The sequence below is a fragment of the Bombus pyrosoma genome, linkage group LG12 (genome assembly GCF_014825855.1).
Source record: "Bombus pyrosoma isolate SC7728 linkage group LG12, ASM1482585v1, whole genome shotgun sequence".
Lineage (NCBI taxonomy): Eukaryota > Metazoa > Arthropoda > Insecta > Hymenoptera > Apidae > Bombus > Bombus pyrosoma.
In genome coordinates, this window is record NC_057781.1 from 12,118,396 (window position 1) to 12,138,222 (window position 19,827).

General features: G+C 33.4%; 1 protein-coding gene across 2 annotated transcripts in view; it reads left to right on the forward strand.

Annotated features, from left to right (window-relative positions):
• LOC122573928 (scavenger receptor class B member 1) overlaps positions 1-19,827 on the forward strand; it is a 42,349-nt gene that overhangs the window by 19,652 nt on the left and 2,870 nt on the right. The window contains exons 3-9 of one of the 2 annotated variants that reach the window (XM_043740939.1): positions 15,969-16,060; positions 16,895-17,055; positions 17,806-17,944; positions 18,231-18,434; positions 18,639-18,783; positions 19,014-19,268; positions 19,485-19,603. In XM_043740939.1, coding sequence (XP_043596874.1) covers positions 15,969-16,060; positions 16,895-17,055; positions 17,806-17,944; positions 18,231-18,434; positions 18,639-18,783; positions 19,014-19,268; positions 19,485-19,603 — 1,115 coding nt within the window. The remainder of the gene's footprint in view (positions 1-15,968; positions 16,061-16,894; positions 17,056-17,805; positions 17,945-18,230; positions 18,435-18,638; positions 18,784-19,013; positions 19,269-19,484; positions 19,604-19,827) is intronic. The other variant, XM_043740940.1, reaches the window with a different exon arrangement.

The window sequence follows — 19,827 nt, forward strand, 5'->3', positions numbered from 1 at the left end:
CGTCGAGATTAGAATTATATATCGGTAAAAGAAAAATTGTTAAAAACGAATTCAAGCATGGGAATGTGACAGTGATCGAACTCACCTAACTCGTTATATCTCATCCTCTTCTTTTTCCGATATTGAATCATTTTCAAAGTAATTAGTGAAAAAATCAGCTGACAAGTCGATCCAAGTTTGTACTATGGATTAAGTACAAGCAGAGTACTATAAAATCGTCGTTACATGGGAATATCGATAAATAACACGTTCACCGTTCTGCACCCGGAGACGAGCATGTGTATTAATCGTAATATCGTAAGTTGAATAACTTAATGGTATTCGGTTTACAGGTAGGAATAATGTAAAATACACGCCTATACATATATGTATATTTGAGATTATCGTTGGAATGTAATTAGTAGAAAAAATCAAAGTAAAGGGATATCGCAGTAACCAGAACAATTACAATTCTTTTCTGTCGCAACTGTAAACGCTGATGTTTATCGTTATGAGATTTTTACTTCATTCTTTTACGGCTCACTCCAACCGGGGAATAATTAAGTAAATGAGACGCGTTATATAAGCAAATGCACGTCGTTAAATATCATAAAGCAGGAAAATACGATATAGCTTACGAAATAAAAAGAACGAAAATAGTACAATCGGGTTAATGAAATTTCTAAATAGGTACGTCAGAGATGAATCACAGAGATGATGGCACAAGTCGGCCATCGATACGGTCTATATCTTCCTTGATTTATTAAAATAGAATTGATCGAAATTACATATGGAACGGCTAGGTCTTCTTAAACATTTTTTTTATTCGAGAAACCTCGATGAAAGTTAACGTAAGATGCCGCACATTTTGGAAAATTGATGCCACGTCTGAACTCGTAACAAAAGATTTTGAAGGATAGAACATTGCGAATGCTTACGCATTTATGGAAAATTTTACACGCACAAACGTACAGAATGCATCTAATATGCAAAAATATATAAAATACATATTCATAGTATGGTGTCCGCTACGTTAATAACGTTTAGCGGGTGAAGCAAACATCTGATTAACTTTTGTTTCCTTAGCCTTTACATTCGTAAATATGCGAGTTTATATTAAGAATCCGCGGTTTAAAACCAACGTGTTTAAAAATCAATGTTTAACGTGTACCATTGGAAAATGTAAAAATTTCACAGTTTTATGGAACAACGATCAAAGAATATTTTTCGAACGATCATCCCTATATCTAAACCGTCATATACGTCTCCGATCTAAATCTGTTTCAATGGCCGATAGCAGACAGAAACTTTCCTTGGCTGGGAAAAAATCATACACGGTTAGTTTTTCTCACGTCGAAGTTCTTCTCGCAGCTTAAACCCGATTAACGAATAGTCCCTTGCGCTGGAATGCAGTCAGGGTTACAAAACCGCACCTGTCCAAACATTTTTATACGGTGGGTTGCAAAATGTATGTACCAGGGCTAGTACGTCTCTGAAGCATAAGCCGGAGAGCCAGAGAGAGAGATGTAAGACGCTTGTAGTGATCGAAAGCAAGAGGGATATGCACGTATTCGTGGACTTGGTAATTTTGAGATTACTTTCACTCTCGCCCGTTCAGAGAAACTCTGGAAGAAGTAAGGTCCACGGTAACGCAGACATTTTTGACTTGTTCGATCGGCTCAGTCACGTATTCGATATTACGTGATTCATAGGCTATTGAGTAACTGTACTGATGAGATAAAAGCACGTAACATCTATAAGAACTTGCCGATGGTCCTCCCATCGTTATAACCTACTTCGCACTGACGACGCGTCCTGTTATTTCGTTTTTATGGAAAATCGATTCACCATCCGTTTCGAGTAGTAACGCGAGCTCTTTATATTTCTATGACAACTGACCGTCGACGACTGAAAGAATTTGACAAGCCAACGTAAAGTCATATAACTGATTATGAGGAGATTTTGGGGTTAGGTTGGGGTTAGGTTGATTCGACGAATCAGTGAAAATTACTACTTTCGTTAACAAATAGAATAATTCCTTTCACCAAACTTTTGATTTTCAAAGGAAGATAAGTATTTTTTGTATGTATATTTTGTCTTTCTGTTACTGGTAGATTATTTTTTAACGATCGTTGTCGAGACGCGTTTGAAAGGGAAAAAGAAGGAAGAAACTCCGGTATTTGCAGTGTTAAATAGTATTATAGCGAAACTGATTAGCTCGCTATGGTGTACACGACAAGAAAGAAAAATAGTTAGAGAAAGTATTTGCGCACCGTTTTGTCTATATTATAGCATTTAGTACTAAGTATATGGACTTTTGTATGGCTATAAAAATTTGATACCACGAAAATGATACGTAGAACTTGATGAAAAAGTGTTTCGTTTGAAAATCGGAGTATGTGTAAATATCGTTCAGAACCGTGGAATATTTAGTTTTCGTAGAAAATGGATGTTCCTTTACTTCATTATACTCGTAAAATGAGCAATAAGAGAGCAAATATTGTATAGTTGCGAAGTACTATGATAGTAACAGAATTCGATCAAAGAGAAGTAAAGTTTGCTTCAGTGAAGTAAAGTGGTTATATAGTTAATTACATCCTGATATTTCATCTGTGTAATTAGTAATAAATTGTTCTAGCATATCAAAATGAAATATTGTCGCTACGTATAAAGATAATTATATGCAAGCGCTACTATACTTATGAAATAATAACATACAAGCCTCTTAGAACCTGTATATTTATTGGAATGCCGTATGAAATCTAGGGCATTTTAGCGACTTTGATATTTTATACGTGGAATTATTGTAAAGCTTTTAAACACTACGTTTCACGGGATATTTCAGATTTTGTATGTACCAATAGATACATTGGAAAGTTAGGATTTATTTGAAAAAGGTACAGGTCATCTTTTACAACTTTTTTACGTGGAATGTTTTGCAACTAAAATTTAAACAATATATTTTGGAGATTTATGCCAGTTTATAGATATATGGTATATTTCGATAATAACCGATAGCTTCCGATACATGTCGCTTGTTGAAACATCAACCGATTTCAATAAAATGTCCAGCATGCTTATACGTGTGTAAATGACTCCTATCCGTTTTTATTTTCCAATTATTTTATATATAAATTTGTTATTTCATTCGCATTATGTGCCGGATTTATTCGCGTCTTAAGATATAAAAAGTATTTTACATTAAAAAGATAAATAAAGTAAAAGTTGAAATTTTCCAATAGACGAAACGAGTACATGTCGTAACACGTTTGTTGGCCAGCGGTATACATATTTTATTCTGATACGAAGGTGATCTGTGAGATACTCGTGTCATTCTTATTTGAATGTACGCACGAGAATGTTCAATCCGAACATCTATTTCGGGAAATCGATATTTACGATCGCTTCCTCGATGCCAATTCAGTGAAATATTTTCCTTTTAACCGAACGAAGATTTAGCTTCATCCTCTGACGTTTCCTTTTCCTTCTTGATCGTTATCTTGATCGTTAATATTTTCACATCCGTCAGACGTAAAGCATTTTTTACTTTTTATTTCTCAAGGAATACGTATAACTTCCTTTATTGTATATCTCTATCGTTCATATGTGACAATGATATACAAATGTTACAACTTACTACTAGACTTTGAATTTTCACGCATTTATGGGAAATTCGAAGGTGCAAAAGTACACATAAAAGCGACAACCTGATCTTGTTCCATCGGCATTATTCTTCTCGATTAACGAAATAGGTGGTGTGTTACGATCGAAAACTATTCTTTGTATTTTTCGAGCAATCAATGTCTTTAAGTCGCGTTACTTTTAAAGCGAGAGTACGATACATTACTACTCTATGATAACGCTATTATAGAAGAAAATAACGTGTAATATTAAATATAGATATAGAGAAATAGGCACAATAAAATGTAGAAAGGAATTTGTACAATTTATTATATTATTGCGGTTGCCTATTATTTTGCTTTTTAAAAGTTCGAGAAATAAAAATTATATCAAGGATCAATAACAGATCTATCTTTTATCGTGATCAAGATATTTCGCCACAGCGCGTCGTTTACATTTACGTCACAGGAAATGTAAAACGATTCGGAATAGATGGTGCGCGTAAAAACGAAATACGAGCGAATTTATTCTACAAGAATTCCTCGGATATTGCCAGTTATCCTACTTTCAGGATATACACTTTCTACGATTGTTGGTTTGCCAATCTTTTGTGGTAAATTGCTTATGTTTAAACGGGAATTGGTAAATGAAACGTACTATGAGATCACTCGTTCTTAGACTCATGGACAGCAAATTTCTCTGTTTTTCTGTTTAATTAATTTGTGCATAGGCGAGGAATTTCGAATTGCTTCGTTAAAACTGAATCGAATGATAAAAATGATTTAAGTCAGTTTGTGGTAATGTATTGCTATAACAGTAGAGAGGAAGCGAAACTATCTTTCTTTTAAATGATAGCAGTAAAAACGATATTAAAAAGGTAAATAATGAAATTTTTAAAACGCTATTAACGTTTTAAAATAATTTGTAATTTTGTTAGAAATATAGAAATATATATTCAATCGAAGCTAACGCAAAATATGTTAAAAAATATAAAATTAAAATATAAAATATAAAATTCTTTTCATTAACGACCTAAAGACAACTCTACAACTATATTTCTTCTTAGGCGTACAAGATGTGACGTACGTACAACTGCTTTAAGGATATTCCTCGTTACATTTACTTTTCTATAAAGAGGCTATATGCTTGCTATTCATCCCGTGCGTCTTTATAAATAACGTTCTTCCGTTTCGTGCCGGTTATAAATACATTAAGTGCATTTACTTCGTGGAAGTGTTTACTAACCGTTAAATACACTAAGATCGACGATAAAAAATAGTTGATTGACATGTAGCGTCACTGCTACACGTACTATTTCTTTAAAAATCTGTAAAAAAACTAAAGTGTTTGGAAAGATCAGAAGATAATAGCTCTTAAAATGATTTAATTCTATATAGCTTCTTCGAGAGAGTAAATTTAATTTCGCTTTTCATTATAACTACAATAAAAAGTTGTATGGTATAAAAATTTATATTTTCGCCTATTGATAGAAAATACACGAACAGACTATGGTTTTTGAAAGATATTTTAAGACTTTTGGGGATGCGACAGTTATATGACGCGAGGAATAAAAATATTTATTCGTAGCTTTTAAACTATACACATGTATACAAAACATACATGTGTGTCATCGCATGACTCTATTTAAAAAACAGCGTAAGTAATTGTAGGACATCTGTATATTTATTCGTCTCTTTACGAGGTACGTATGTATGCAGGATGTCACAAGCAATTAGGGCAAATCGGTAGCATTAGAGCGGTAGAGGATAGAAAAAGCGATCGTTAGGAAAAATGAAATGCTTTCGAATGATGCATCACGCGATACATGTATCTTCTTCGAAAGTGGAAAGGTTTCATAGATTTCAAGGTCACCTCGATTTTTTTAAATGGAACTATCTATCTTTTTTATCCACCATACGTTGGATGTTCAATTCTCTATAAAATGTATTAACGTACTTGGGTCGAAAGATAATTCGATTTAACGTCGTAAAATTTATTATTTCCACGCCAAAAGGATCGGTCTCGATCTTAGCCTAACGTTCGTGCCCCGCTACGACGATCAGGAGGGTAACTGAAAATGGGCCTCGTTCTTCTCTTTACTTTTGCCGTCTTGTCGTGACACGCACCAGCATCAAATTGACGAAATTGCCTCCAGGACTGACTTCAGATGCTGCCGAACGTATCGAGATGGAGATCGACGCTTCCCGGGTTTGTCGAGTTCCTTTATCCTTAATACGATTCTCTTTGATTTCGCTATCTCCTAATTGTTCCTCGCGAGAGGCAACAACTGCTGACACCCGACCCATAGGATGACGCGCGTTTTGTTTGATCTGACGGCGAGGCGTCACGGACGCTGCGTCTTTCCGCCGGTCGCCTTTACGGATCGATGTTGACGCTGGCACCTCGTCGATGTAGCGGCTCAGACATCCTGGGAGGCGTAAATCATACACATTTCCCAGGATGGCGAGGTACCGCGGATTTCTTGCCGCTACCTTCTTGGATTCCTGCATGTTGGATATACCTTTCCCTCGGACGAGTTCTTCTTAGCGGGATCAACGTTCCGTGGCACGGACATTCATGGACATTCATAGAGAGTTCAGGACGCATAAATCCGACTTGCAAGGTACTCCGATAATTTCGATTCAGTTTCCTCAAGTGGTAGTGACGTCATCGTTTCGTACCATGCTCTCGATTGTTTGGTAATCGTGAAACGGGAACGTCCCTGCATCCGTTAGCGTGTCTGCTTACGCGCCGACGCTGTGGAAAATGTCACTGGAAATTCGTTTTTCGGTAGATAGTTTTTGCCGTTCCAGAGGATCGCTCTTCCCTCTCCAGAAACGTCACCAAGTTCCGAGTTACGAGAACTTCGCGTTATCGACGTTTGGAAGAGTTTAAACGCTTGGAGTTCCTTTGATAGAAGGCAGATACTCACCGTACGATGCTCGCACATTGAGTGTGACAGCCGTATATAGCACACATTTTGTATTATTTACAACAAACATTATAGATTTTCAGATTCGAATCTGATCTTTCAATTACGAAGGAGTCCGAATGTTTAAATAAGATAAGGGATAAGTTAAGAATTGGAAATTCTTTTGTCCGAATAAAACTTTGTTAAATACCTAAAATATTGTAATCTTTTAGGGCTTATCCGAGTTATTTAGGGTCTTCGATGAATGAAAAGCAACAATTGTCAATCTTTAAAGAAATTCTTTGATCAACGTGTGGGAAATTAAAATGAATTAACAGTTTAAGCTTAATCTCGTCAATGACCTTGGCGTAGAATTACATCTGTTCCAGATTCCCTAACTTCCCTAAAAAGAAAATGGAAAATCAAGTTGAGCATGTTTTAGTTTATCGCGCGCTACTTTTGAAACCTTTCACATATTTTTCTAATAATAGTCTGGGAATCGTTTGTCGCAACGTTCAAAGCAAACTAAAGTCAAGACCATCGTCTATGCACGATCGTGTATAACACGTGCAATTTTTTTTTTAAGGAACTTTGTGCAACCTAGAAACATGGTTTTTGTTCTACCGGATGGAAACGATTAGAATTATCGATTTAATCTCTGAAACGTTCATAGTCGAACTGGAGGACTTTTATTTTTTTTGTTCAATGTCCAGACACAACTCTTCTACAGTTTTACTGTACGCATATAAATCAAGATACTTAATGTTAATACATGTATGAAGAAACATACTGTGGATTTTTATGCAAATATTTTTACGATCACGGCTAAACAGATGGAATCCAAAATAAAGACTTGGCTTACCTGTTAAAAATTATAACGATTATCGTACTTTATATATTTATTTATTACACTCATTCCACGTGTGTGTTTTGCACCGTTGCGAGACACACAAATCCGCGGTCTATTTATTAGTATTAAATACTCGTTTAACAAAACCATTTAATGTTATAGTGATACATTTTCATATACAGGTAGTGTTCAAAATATCCACGCACCCTTTCAAACAGAATAACCTTTTCAAAATTGCATCGAACGACTTGAATCCTTTTTTAGTTTTAGTTAGAGATGGTCTAAGAAATGACGCGTAAAAACGTTTTGGAAAAATTGCAATTAGTCGGGATCGCGAAAAAGATAGTAAATTTATAGAGAGTTAAAAAGTTACACTTGTTACACTGGCTGTGTGTATTCGTATTAATGTCGTAGCAGCTATAGAAGTTCTCCTTGTCAAGCTCGTTTGTCCTTTTTCCTGTTTTTAATTCTCTTTAATTTTCCATTACTTATGCATACAGATATATTCTCATACATAAATTTCCACACTTGATTTCCTTCGTGTTATCGAAATAAGTCATTTTCGACATTAATTGCAGTATAGTACAAGGCACACGTATGATATAAATATATTATCGATAAATCCGTAGGATATAATAACCTGGTACTTACCATTACTAAGAAACTGACCAGTACGTTAGAATTATTCTAATAGATTGATATGATATATTTTGCCAGTAATATAATTAGCGAATGGTAGAAAATTTTATCGATCGATTTGGACGGTCGATGTGGAGGGCCTGTTTGAATTATGATAAAGCGTACAAGCGCATCTAGTTTGGTGGACCCGAAGGAAGATACCATAAGACACGAATGAACCGTAAATTTCATTCCTGAGAGATCGTTGGCCTTACATCGTACAAGAAATAGCTGCAAACGGAGCTTCCGTTCGGCAATCCTTGACAAGCAAGCAATTTTTGCAAAGCACCGTGATTATATTCGACTTAAGGGAGATTTTTAAATTCCGTTTCGTACGACCACCATTGACTTCTTTCGTCCGTTTTTACCTAAATCGTAAGTAATTAAAGCTGCACGTAAATACCTACTCACTCTTGTCTCCATCGGCATTTTAAAAATTGAACAAATCTATTATTTTCGATTAAGAAACATTATGTAACGTCGATAGCAGAAATCTATATTTAAAAAGAACGATATTAACTACCATAAATGTATATGTTTCATAAAATATAAGGAATTAAGATAATTTTCGAGCGTTAAACACTAATAAAACGATGACAAATTAAATTATACTTGCTCCATTTATACTTTTAATGTTCATATTTTATGCAAAACTATCTTGTCAAAGAAATAAAAATTCGCGTCATTGAACGATCGTTGAATAAATATTCGAACAAGTCGCTTTAATATCCATTGAATTATAAATTGCACTTAACATCTAATTAAAGTCGGATTAGTAATCGAATTATCTATGAAAGGAAAAGCAAGGTGATCGAGTGTACTTAACTGATTGATTTGCTTCATGTACACAACAGCAATGCTTCGTTCTTCTCTTACTAAAAAGTACATTTTATTAACCAATTCGTTTCGAAATCTACATATGATGAAATTATTAATAACTAAATTGTAACAAATAAATTGAGGAGAAAGAACGTGCAAATTAATAAAATTAATATCGTATCTACAGACGCATGAAAACTGATAAATATTTACGATTCGGATCGATTGAAAATTACTGAACGATTTATAAAGTATCGATAAATGATTATATATAAATTAAGCCTACGACACGTAAGAATATGTTAAATTTAAAATAATTAAATAAATTCGTAGACTCGCATCTATCAACTTACAAAAGTATGTTTGAAAAATTTGTATAAATAGGGAAACTCTTCAAGTAGGCAAACAACGAATAGTCATGAATAGAATCGTGAATAAATAGTACTTTTTGCTAACAGTATGCACCTGATGATTGTCGATAATTGCGAGAGTTCTTGCGTTACAGTACTCTAACGATGATGATAGTTAAGAATGCGAAACCGTAGGAGTTATTATAGGTGTTAGCAGGAATAATATGGTTCTCTCATACGGTGCGATTAAAAGCGAATCTACGTCGTAAGTCATAAAATATTCGTAAATATTCAGCAGAAATGTAACTAATACTGAAAGTATCGTGACAATATGACAAAAGTGTCGAGTAGTTTAAAATATTATACGATATTTATATGTTAAGAAAAGAGCAACGTGTCATTTGTGTAATTACCACAGAATTGAAATTCAAAAAGTTTCGTACGTTCAAGGGCTAGCATAGAATACTATTTGGAAGCGCGATCGAATATTATGAAACATGTTTGAATTATGTATGGATATTGCAAAAAAGAAAATAGTAGTTTCATCAGGATTAGATTATTTATTGATAGGTTAACAACAATGACAGGTAAGAGGCATTTCAAGGAGAAAATACTTTTAACTTCAACGAGATAAAATTTAATGCTTGCTAAATCTTTGGTGAACAATCCTTAAACAGATCTGAAAACTTTCTACAAGATGGATACGATTTCTAACTTTTTAATCAGAAGAACTGAAAATAATAATCGTAATTGGAAATAGAAATAATTGGAAAATAGAAATGAACGATGCCATATTTTAATCTGATATTCGTCTATAGATATAGTTTAATGTCTAGCATTTAAATGATAAATTAGAGCGTAATAGATAATAGCATATCTAGAAGAATATAAAAACTAAGCGCAGCACGGCCTGATGAAGATTATAAATATGATTAGGTACGTGATAATCGTCTGGTTAACTTATAGTATAAATTAGAAAATAAACGTCAGCGATCAACGGAAATTTCAATCACAAAATATTATAGTCTGATATTTCATAGTAGATAGTATTATAGTTATCGAATAGCAATTGAAATTTAGCTTTCTGTCAATGCTACAAAACGATATTACAGGCTATCGATTTAATCGAAATACCTATTGTTTGATAAACTTGAAATTGATTTTTGTCGCTATTGGTCAGATCAAAACTTTACTTTAAAGACAGTTATTCAGCTTCAAACGCTTAGTTTCATTGCGAATCAAAAAATAGTAACAGATACGTGTAACGCTTGCTAATAAATTTCACAAAGTCATTTTTTATTCATACGTTATACGATTTTAAACGATTAATTTAATACAGGAGTAGGACATTGGTTTTCAGATAATCATTTCCAGGTAATTATACGAGACAGTACGTTTTATTCTAAACTGTTTTATAAATATCAGACAGGAACAAAGTGTCTGAATAAAAATATAACAATTTCTTTCAGTCTCTATTCTTGTTTTCTAATTACAGTGCCCTGTAAGAAATCGTTCGAGGAATCGTTTCAAAATTTTCCATTAATCAACGTCCTGTTACGATGATCGACCTTCTGCCGTAATACAGAAGAGTAACATTAGACCACGTGTTTTAAACAGCCGAATGGACAAGGCTATGGAAGATTGAAATACGACTAACCGAGGCGCGCGTTATCATGACTCGTCAACTGGAGATTTTCATCTCCAGGTTGTCAGCTTTTCAAGGACATATAAAGAAAGCGAACTACTAATCAGCAGCGGCGATCGAGAAAGGAGAGATTGTAAAATTATGCAATGGCTTTGATAATTTATACCGCTCATGGTTTACGAGCAATAAGTTACTTTACAGTGTCGTTTAAATCGCCAAACATTTTGAGTTAAATGATAAAAATCTTATCAATAATCTTTACATAATAAAACGAAATTCTTTTTTAACGTATAACGCATCCATTGTTTGTAGATATAGACTACCCCGTCGATCGTATTTAGATTTTTATACTCTACGTGACCGCGCGTTATATAATTTTAATAAGCATTTTTAATTGTGCCCTTGCAAGTTTTTACTGTACTTTGGATGATTATCTTGCGCGAACACACAGTTCTGTTCAGTTAATCGATTGCTCGTTAATTTGGGAAATCATATTTTTTGTGAGATTACCGAGACCAATAGACGTCCTAATAATTAGAAACAAGAGTATACGTATATTTCGACATGTCGTTAATTTGCATAATTCCTAATGTCGTGAGAAGCGGAATTTAACGAAAAAGTTGTAAGCAAATTCCTCAAGATCTTATCAGCTAAACATGGAAAAGATAATTTCTAAATGGGTAAGACTCGATAGGGAACGAGGAGAAATACGTTGATAATTGAATTCACGATACTTTGCTACAATTTCATATCCATCGACAAGGAATGACAAAACCTACGAATGTGAAAAAATCTGGTACCAATCATTCAAATATTTCTAACGTCGAGTATAAATAAGATTAGACCAAAGATTGGATGGAATATTGGTTTCTTTGGCAGTTTAATTTCTTTTAAAAATTTAATAGAATCCATTATCTCTTATTCTCTGTCCTTAGATGTATAGGAAGATTTTAGTATTCTATTTATAGATGATGCTATTTTCACGATCAAGAGCTAGGAAGCGAGTATCGGACAACATTCAGCCGAGGGGCACGATTGATCTATGAACTCGCGATTACGCTAAACTGCGTGCTACTTGCCTGTATAACACGTAGGATTGCCGGAAAGTTATCACGGTTTCAGTTACCGGGTAAGAAAATAAGAACGTTGGAAACTCTCCTATCGTAGAACGTAATACATACTGTCGCGTCTTTCTGGCATTAAAGTCTCCGATTAACACGTTGCACGCTATAGCGTTTGCTTTTACATTGTCAAAAGTCTTGTCGAAGCTGTACAACTCACAATTACATAAAGTGAAATAAGTAAATTACTAATAATATTTACAAAAATTCAAGTGCAAGCATTTGTGGCGTTGTAACATGCTTTTAATAGTAATAATTAAATACTAGTACAACTGCTGCAAATATAGGTATTATATTATAATACTGTATATGCTATTTGTGCTCCTCTCGTAATGCTCAACATTTGTAATTCAATTTCTCATATAGTTATTCTCAGTCGATCGAAAGGTGATTAACTTTTACTCAAAATATTCTTTTGTCAAATTATCGGAAGTGTCTGAAAAACCGTGGTACAGCCTGTATATACATGTATATATATATTTATGCAGAAAAAAATATGACATAACAGGAATTCCATCATAATAGATCATTAAGTATCCAAAAAATGGGGATTCCATGGGACACCCGATTTAAGAAAATGTCCTCGGAATAATGTATTAATTCATTCTCAATGTGTAATCTATATCGATATACGTGTATTACCGAATATTTCGAAACACAAGGTTATTGACTTTTAAGAAAGAAAAGAAGGAAGACGAATTTCAAAAGATCGGCTAAAGACGTATCTTATACTCGGTGACGAAGCGGCTTCACGGAATTGTTACCCGCCTTTGAAGCGAGAGTAAAATTTTTCGAAGGTAAATCGAAGGACGAGTTCGTCGGTTCGTCATGTTCCGCCTACTTATACACGTTGATTATCTAAATAACGATTAGATATTCAGGCACGAAAACTATGCGTTCTTGGCTTCATTTGCTTTCAAATTTGTCACTTTATAGTAGCATGAAGTAACATACATACTACTTACTAGACTACTCTAAAACTAGAAAATTCAACAATTTTTAATATCTCCGAGAACGAGCTTCGCAATTCATAAACGGTAAAACGTAATTATCTTGCAGACTGAACTATTCTTTATTCTTTATTTTCTCACTAATTTCTATTCACGATACCAGAGAAATGATCGATTACAGGCTTTTTAAATGAAATTTTGTTCCACGGGATTATTCGTGTTTCATATTGGTATCGTATTCGCTGTCTCGATCCAACGATTTCAAAATTTCACGTTAGTTTCGTAAATGATGTAATACGCGATGTAAGAAAACCAGCCATCTTACGATTAGTTTTAATTTGGCATTGACATATATTCGATATTAAAAATATGCATCTGCAAATTGTAAACGAGCACACCAGGTCGAAGAAATTAAATAGACGGAAGTTGATCGTACATTTTCAACGTATTATCCTACTTTCCTAACGATATACGTTGCTTTTAAAGTATTACGTGAATATAGTATGATATCCTCGTTCCCAAAGTAACCTTTCACTCTAACGCAAGTCGATCCTGCTTCGATGATATCCCAGCTTTCTTTTCGGATACTCTAGCGACTAAGCGCAGATTAATATTTCAGCACGTGTTAACCGTTTATATAATTTTTCTGTTACATATCGAGCTATCGTAGGGAAAATTTTCGTTCATCGAAAATATCGGAGATATCTTTTATGATAATTATACGTAATTATTACGTATATAGGATGACTGAATAAGAAGTACTGTCCAAAATAATTGTACTGCATTTCAAGGGATTCGTTTTCTAAGATACCAAGGTCACTTTCAGTTTTCAGATTTGGATAATAATTGCGGATGCATAAATTTATGCATGCAGGCGGTGGAGAATGTTAAATGATTTTACCGTTGCCGAGTTTCTCGAATTTTTTGTCTCCATCTTCCTTTAGTTTCAACGAAGCAAATGTTTTAACGTTTTAAGAAAATTATTGGCAACCCATCGAAACGAAAAACCATCGTTTATGAGGAATAACGCTTCTTTCGTATTTGCATCGAATTTAGGAAATTTTCCAACGATAGGCAAATACGATCCGGTTGAAAACGACCCAAAAACACAGTGCGTTTAACTTCGTTTCGGGACACGTTCGAAGAAAGAGAGAGTGGAGAGGACGAAAAAGGTGAGGGATAAGCGAGAAAGGTGAAGGATAATGAGACTCGGGGAAAAACGTGACTAAAGAGAAGTTCTGGGAAGGTGTAACATATTGAGGAAACTTTGCTTGCCAAGGTTATCAGGGCGACGCTAATGGTCTGTCAACCAGCTGGTAGCTTAAATATACAAGGAGGGACGAAGCAAACCTTGTTTTGTCATCTTAATAATTTCACAACGGTTGGGAAAAGTGGAATCGTCAGAAATGTTGCGATGCTTATCGTTTAATAAAGTAAAGGAGGCATACAAACTATGGCGTACATAGCGGGCACGTAAAATAAATTAAATTTTTTTATCTCTATACCATGTAATTTGATTAAAAACATAAACTATAATAATATAGAAAGTATAGTGGTACGTTTATAGAAGAGTAGAATCGAACGATTTAATTTTATAATTACATAAAGTAGAATCTTCCGTTGCTAAACCTTTATTATTCATATCTACTCGTTATATCGAATCGCTGTAACATCCAAACGTTCTACTTTCTCAACGTAATATCTGCTAGTAAGAGATGCCTTTTTCTGTTATAGATAGTATTATGCGTACGGTGTGGTTTTCGTACCTGTAAAACATTTTACTAAAATACGAAATATAAAGTTTTACTAAGAAACAGTATCGATTCAACGTGTAAGAAATTATATTTCATTCCGCGATAGATGAATGTTTATTTCATAAACGACGAATATATACACTATTGCTAGAGAGCAATTTTACTACAGAAAGTTTTTTTCTTTTTTTCTTTTATTTAATACTTTGCATTCACAATTTGTCCAATTTGGACATTTGGTAGAATTTTTTAGCTGCTTGATTATCACGTGGGTGGCCACCCCCAGCGGGGTACCATCTTCGTGTTTGTTGGGTTATATCCTTTGTGAGATCTGCTGGGTGTTTCCTTTTCATTCTTCTTTCTATGCTTCTTACTACAGAAAGTGAAGCAGCAATCGAAACGTTGAGATTCGAAGGTTCCAGGTACAAGAAGTATATAACTTTGCAGAGTCGCTTATATTTTTGTATTGAAATGTTTACGTAATTAAACAGGCAAAAAGATTTCTTCGAATAACCGAAATTTGATATTCGAAAAATGTTTGTTCCGTTTCTTAATAACTATTTAATTATATTTAATTGTTGTGATTTAATATTTATATGTAATATTTATTATCTTTAATCATTTTGCCTGTTTTGAGTATACGCAAAATGAAGTATCGTTGAAAGTACTCAGTTCCTAAACATTCGAGTCATCTTGTTCCAATTGCGACATAAAATTACGAAATGGTTGCTCGTAATTTTAACCTGTTTCTACTTTATTAGACGCAATCGTAGATACTGTAGGAGTGCATAAAGCGAGGTGGCATTATCAGTACATCTAAATGTACAAAATAACAGGCAATGTGCTTTATGAAGACATAGATATACTTAATTCTTATAATATACATTTCATATTTAAACGTTTATGTAAACTTTATAAAACTTTCTCTTTAACAAAATCCTTTTCATCGTATTGTTAAATGACTGCTCGATTCTCATTTGAATATCATAAGGTAGTATTTTCAGAGCATATCAAATGTAATAGGATTATCTAATAATAGATCGCCTTAACGAGATAGTTACTATGATTCAGGATGTTATGTCATTGAAATTCTTCGGAAGATACTTTGCATTATTATTTTACATTTCTTAAAGTAGGAAGAAGATGATATATACAAGCGACAGATAAGAAGTAAAATTCACGCGAATTATAATATAATGCGTAAGACATATTAATCACATTGATCGTACTGATACTGATATTTCGATAAAACAATTTGTTAATTCAATTATTCTACTTGTTTGCACTTTGCAGGTAGATTGTCAGCGATTTTCATAGGAATTTTAACGCTTGTGATCGGTATCATATTGAGCAGCATTCCTTGGGTGGATTATATCATATTAAAGGTAGGTAATCACAGATTTTTTTCATTTATGATTTATTATTCAATACGAACTACTATAAAGTAACGTAGCAGATACAAAATCGTTACTTTTTTTTGTTAACATTAGTTTTTGTATCAATCGGTTCTGCGAGTTAGCGCAACGGATAACGTTATAGATATCCTACACGAGGAACAGTCATATTTGTTAAAGCTACATATCGAGTCTAACTACTTTATAATTTTATTTGAAAAATTTAAAAAAGGATTAATCATTTCGCTAGACTCGCGACTTTATTGAATCGAACGAGTACTGCTATGCTAACAAGATACACGACTTAATAACGTTTATTAACGTTTATTCTGTCGTGTAATATCCAGTAACTCTCAAGATCTCGAGACATTGAAAACATTGTTTAACGAAATTTCGTTTCAAGTTTATGTTTGCTAAAATAATGTTGTTAAATTATGTTGTTAAAATAATACTAATGTCCAATGTCTAATTGAACAGTTCAAATGTGCACAAATCTTGAATTACTGGTATTAACGAGTAGTGGAATTTATTTCGTGGTCAGCCTTGCGCTTTCACGAAGAACAAGCTACGTATATATACAGTAGAATTTATAGGTTCCGTTGACAATGTTAATTTTCGATTATACTTTCCAATCAGTTTCTGTATTTATTGCTTCACGGTATCGATTGTTTCTATCTTCTCCATCTTTGCTTTCACTTAACTAGTTGTATATAAATATAAGTACATAAACTAGTTGTACGTGTTTAGTGTATTTGTTTTAGCTTTAGATTTTCTCGAGTTGTTTTAACGTTTGTTCTGTATACAACGTTGTATTTTTCGATTTAGCAACTACGATTATGGAATGGTTCTCTTTCGTTTCAATACTGGCAGAAGCCGGGGGTAGTTAGACTGACAAAAGTATACATATTCAATGTAACTAATGCAGAGAACTTTTTGCAATATAACGAGAAGCCAAAATTGCAAGAAATTGGTCCATTCGTATACAAGTAAGTATGTCGATGAAGTAATATCGAAACTAATACCCCAACGATACTTTATTTTTTATTTTATTTTTCTCTAAAATCTTAAATCTTGTCCGATCTTTTCGGAAAATCATAAAATTTAATTTATAATTTCAACCGAGTTAGTAATAGCCTACTGTGATTTATGTAATTGTAAATAATTAATTTAAAAAGTTGCTTTTATACTTCTTTTTTATCTTTATAAATGTACAAGTATTTGTAGTTTTAAATCACAAAATACTCGTAGCTCTCGCAATTTTTTTTTTATTATTTATCTAAAATTTTACAATTTGTCCAGTAGGACATTTGGTAAAATATTATAGCTTAAAATATAGCATGTGGATGGTTACCCCCAGCGGGGTACCATCTTCGTGTTTGTTAGGTTATATCCTTTTTGAGACTCTCACAATTTAAGAAACAGAATTGCACGCTTAGAGTCCTCGTGGTATTTCCGTTCGATATTTTGATCGATACTTCCATATAGTAATCGCATGAATTCGATGAATTTTAAATTGTCCAATTAGTCATTTTAGAACGCCTGCAGTATTTTTTTACGGAAAATAATTTTGATCGATCCATTTATAAGTTTTCTGGTAACAAGTCTAAAGGCAATTCATTCTCCATATAGATCGAATCAAGTGCGTTAAGATTCGAAATTTAGACTATTATATATTTTTAGGCTTGTTCGACCGAAGAAAATATTTTATTAAAGTATTTCAAACTTATAATTTACAGAGAAGATATGGAAAAAGTAAATATCGTTTTCCATAATAATGGTACTGTAAGTTATCAGCACAAGAAGATATTAAACTTTGTACCAGAAATGTCGAAAGACAAGAACCTTAAAGTAATAGTACCAAACATTCCGTTATTAGTAAGTAAATTTTTCTTATAACGTACAAATTTGAGAGTAGTGGAATGATTTATTCTGGAATTTTATAATTACGCTTTAAATATGTATCAATGTTAATTATCGATGATATCGTGAAATATAAAAATACGCCACCTCGTTAACATTACTTTACTAAAATATTTTTCTATTTCTTATACAATAGCTTTTATGCAAATATCGACACATTCGAAAATGCGTTTCAAAATCCAAACGATTTCTACGAAAGAATTTCCTATCTGATACTCGCGTGCGTCACATTATTTTTCAGACGTTGTCGACACAAAGCAAGGGACTACCTCGAATTATCAATTTGGGATTACACATGTTTTTGGGAGGAATGCGCATGAGACCGTTTGTTCCGATAACTGCTCAACAACTTGTTTTTGGATACGATGATCCGCTAGTTACCATCGCACATCAATTTTTTCCGAAAACAAGACGTCCGATGAGTCAAATGGGGCTTCTCCTTGGGGTAATTACAAAAATACGCGATCGATGTAGTGTATGCAATTAAAGTACAGATAAAAGATATAAAGGTAGAAGATTAATCGTTTATTTTTAAATATGATTAATTAATTTTTTTTTTACCGTATTTTGTAGGTATCGTATGAAAGAAACGAAATGAATTTTTTTTTTACTTTTATAATAGGCATAATGATGATAACTTTAATTACAGAGGAATGGCACGTTGGAAGAAGTGTCCACTATTTTTACGGGGCATACGGATATGAAAGAGTTTGGATTAATAAATCGTTTAAACGGATTAGATCGTTTGCCATATTGGCCAGACTCGCCTTGCAATTCCATCCGAGCTTCAGAAGGTAGATTTAACTGATTTAATTATTACTTATCCTACAGCTGAATTATTTATTATTACATTTGACACAATTCAAATCTAAACAATTCAATTCTAGACATAATACGTTTAAGTGCTCAATTTATAGAAATTATATGGAAAAACATACTAACTGCTACAATTAATATCTTTTTTCTAGTATAACGTATAATAAATTCGTACGTTACGTTATAATAACATATTTATTACCGGCAGGATCGTTTTTTCCACCCCGTGATAAAACTGGTTCAGATATCGTACATATTTGGGATAAAGATCTTTGTCGCACTTTACCTTTGAAATATCGTGGTCCAGTTAAAAAATCAGGAATCAAAGCAGATTTATATACACCGCCTGATTCTGTGTTTGGACGACCCAATGAAACTAGCCCGGAAAATGAATGCTTCTGTTCAGACGACATGTCCACCTGTCCTTTCAATGGATTGCAAAATATCAGTCCTTGTCAGTACAGTAAGTACTAACTAAACTTTACTACGTGTGTAACTGTAATACCAAATAAACTGAAAACTGTTTTTCGTTAAATTTGATTAATTCGGTAGAATATATCTATATTTTCACGAGCGTGTAAAAATGAAAAGTATCGCAAAGCATTTTCTAAGAACGTATCTATGTAACACGCAGCGAACTTTCTTTTTATTATTACTTAAACTGCTATTAAAATTTCAGCTGCGCCTGTTTACCTTTCCTTTCCGCATTTCTACAAAGCTGATCCCAAGTTATTAGACGCAGTACACGGATTAAAACCAAATCGGGACATACATGAAACTTACTTTAAAATTCAACCGGTAAGTAATTTTCAAAACAAAAAAAAGGAGAGAAAAAAAAATAAATGTATCGTATAGGAAGACGGATAATATCAGATTTGTAATTATATGCCAAATGCAATTTAATCCTCCATGATCGAAATCTCTCGTTTACTTATAAGAGAACGGGGAAAAGATTACAATCGATTGTAAAATCTATAAACTGTTAATCGTCACGAACGAATCGTTTGGTATCACTGGAATGA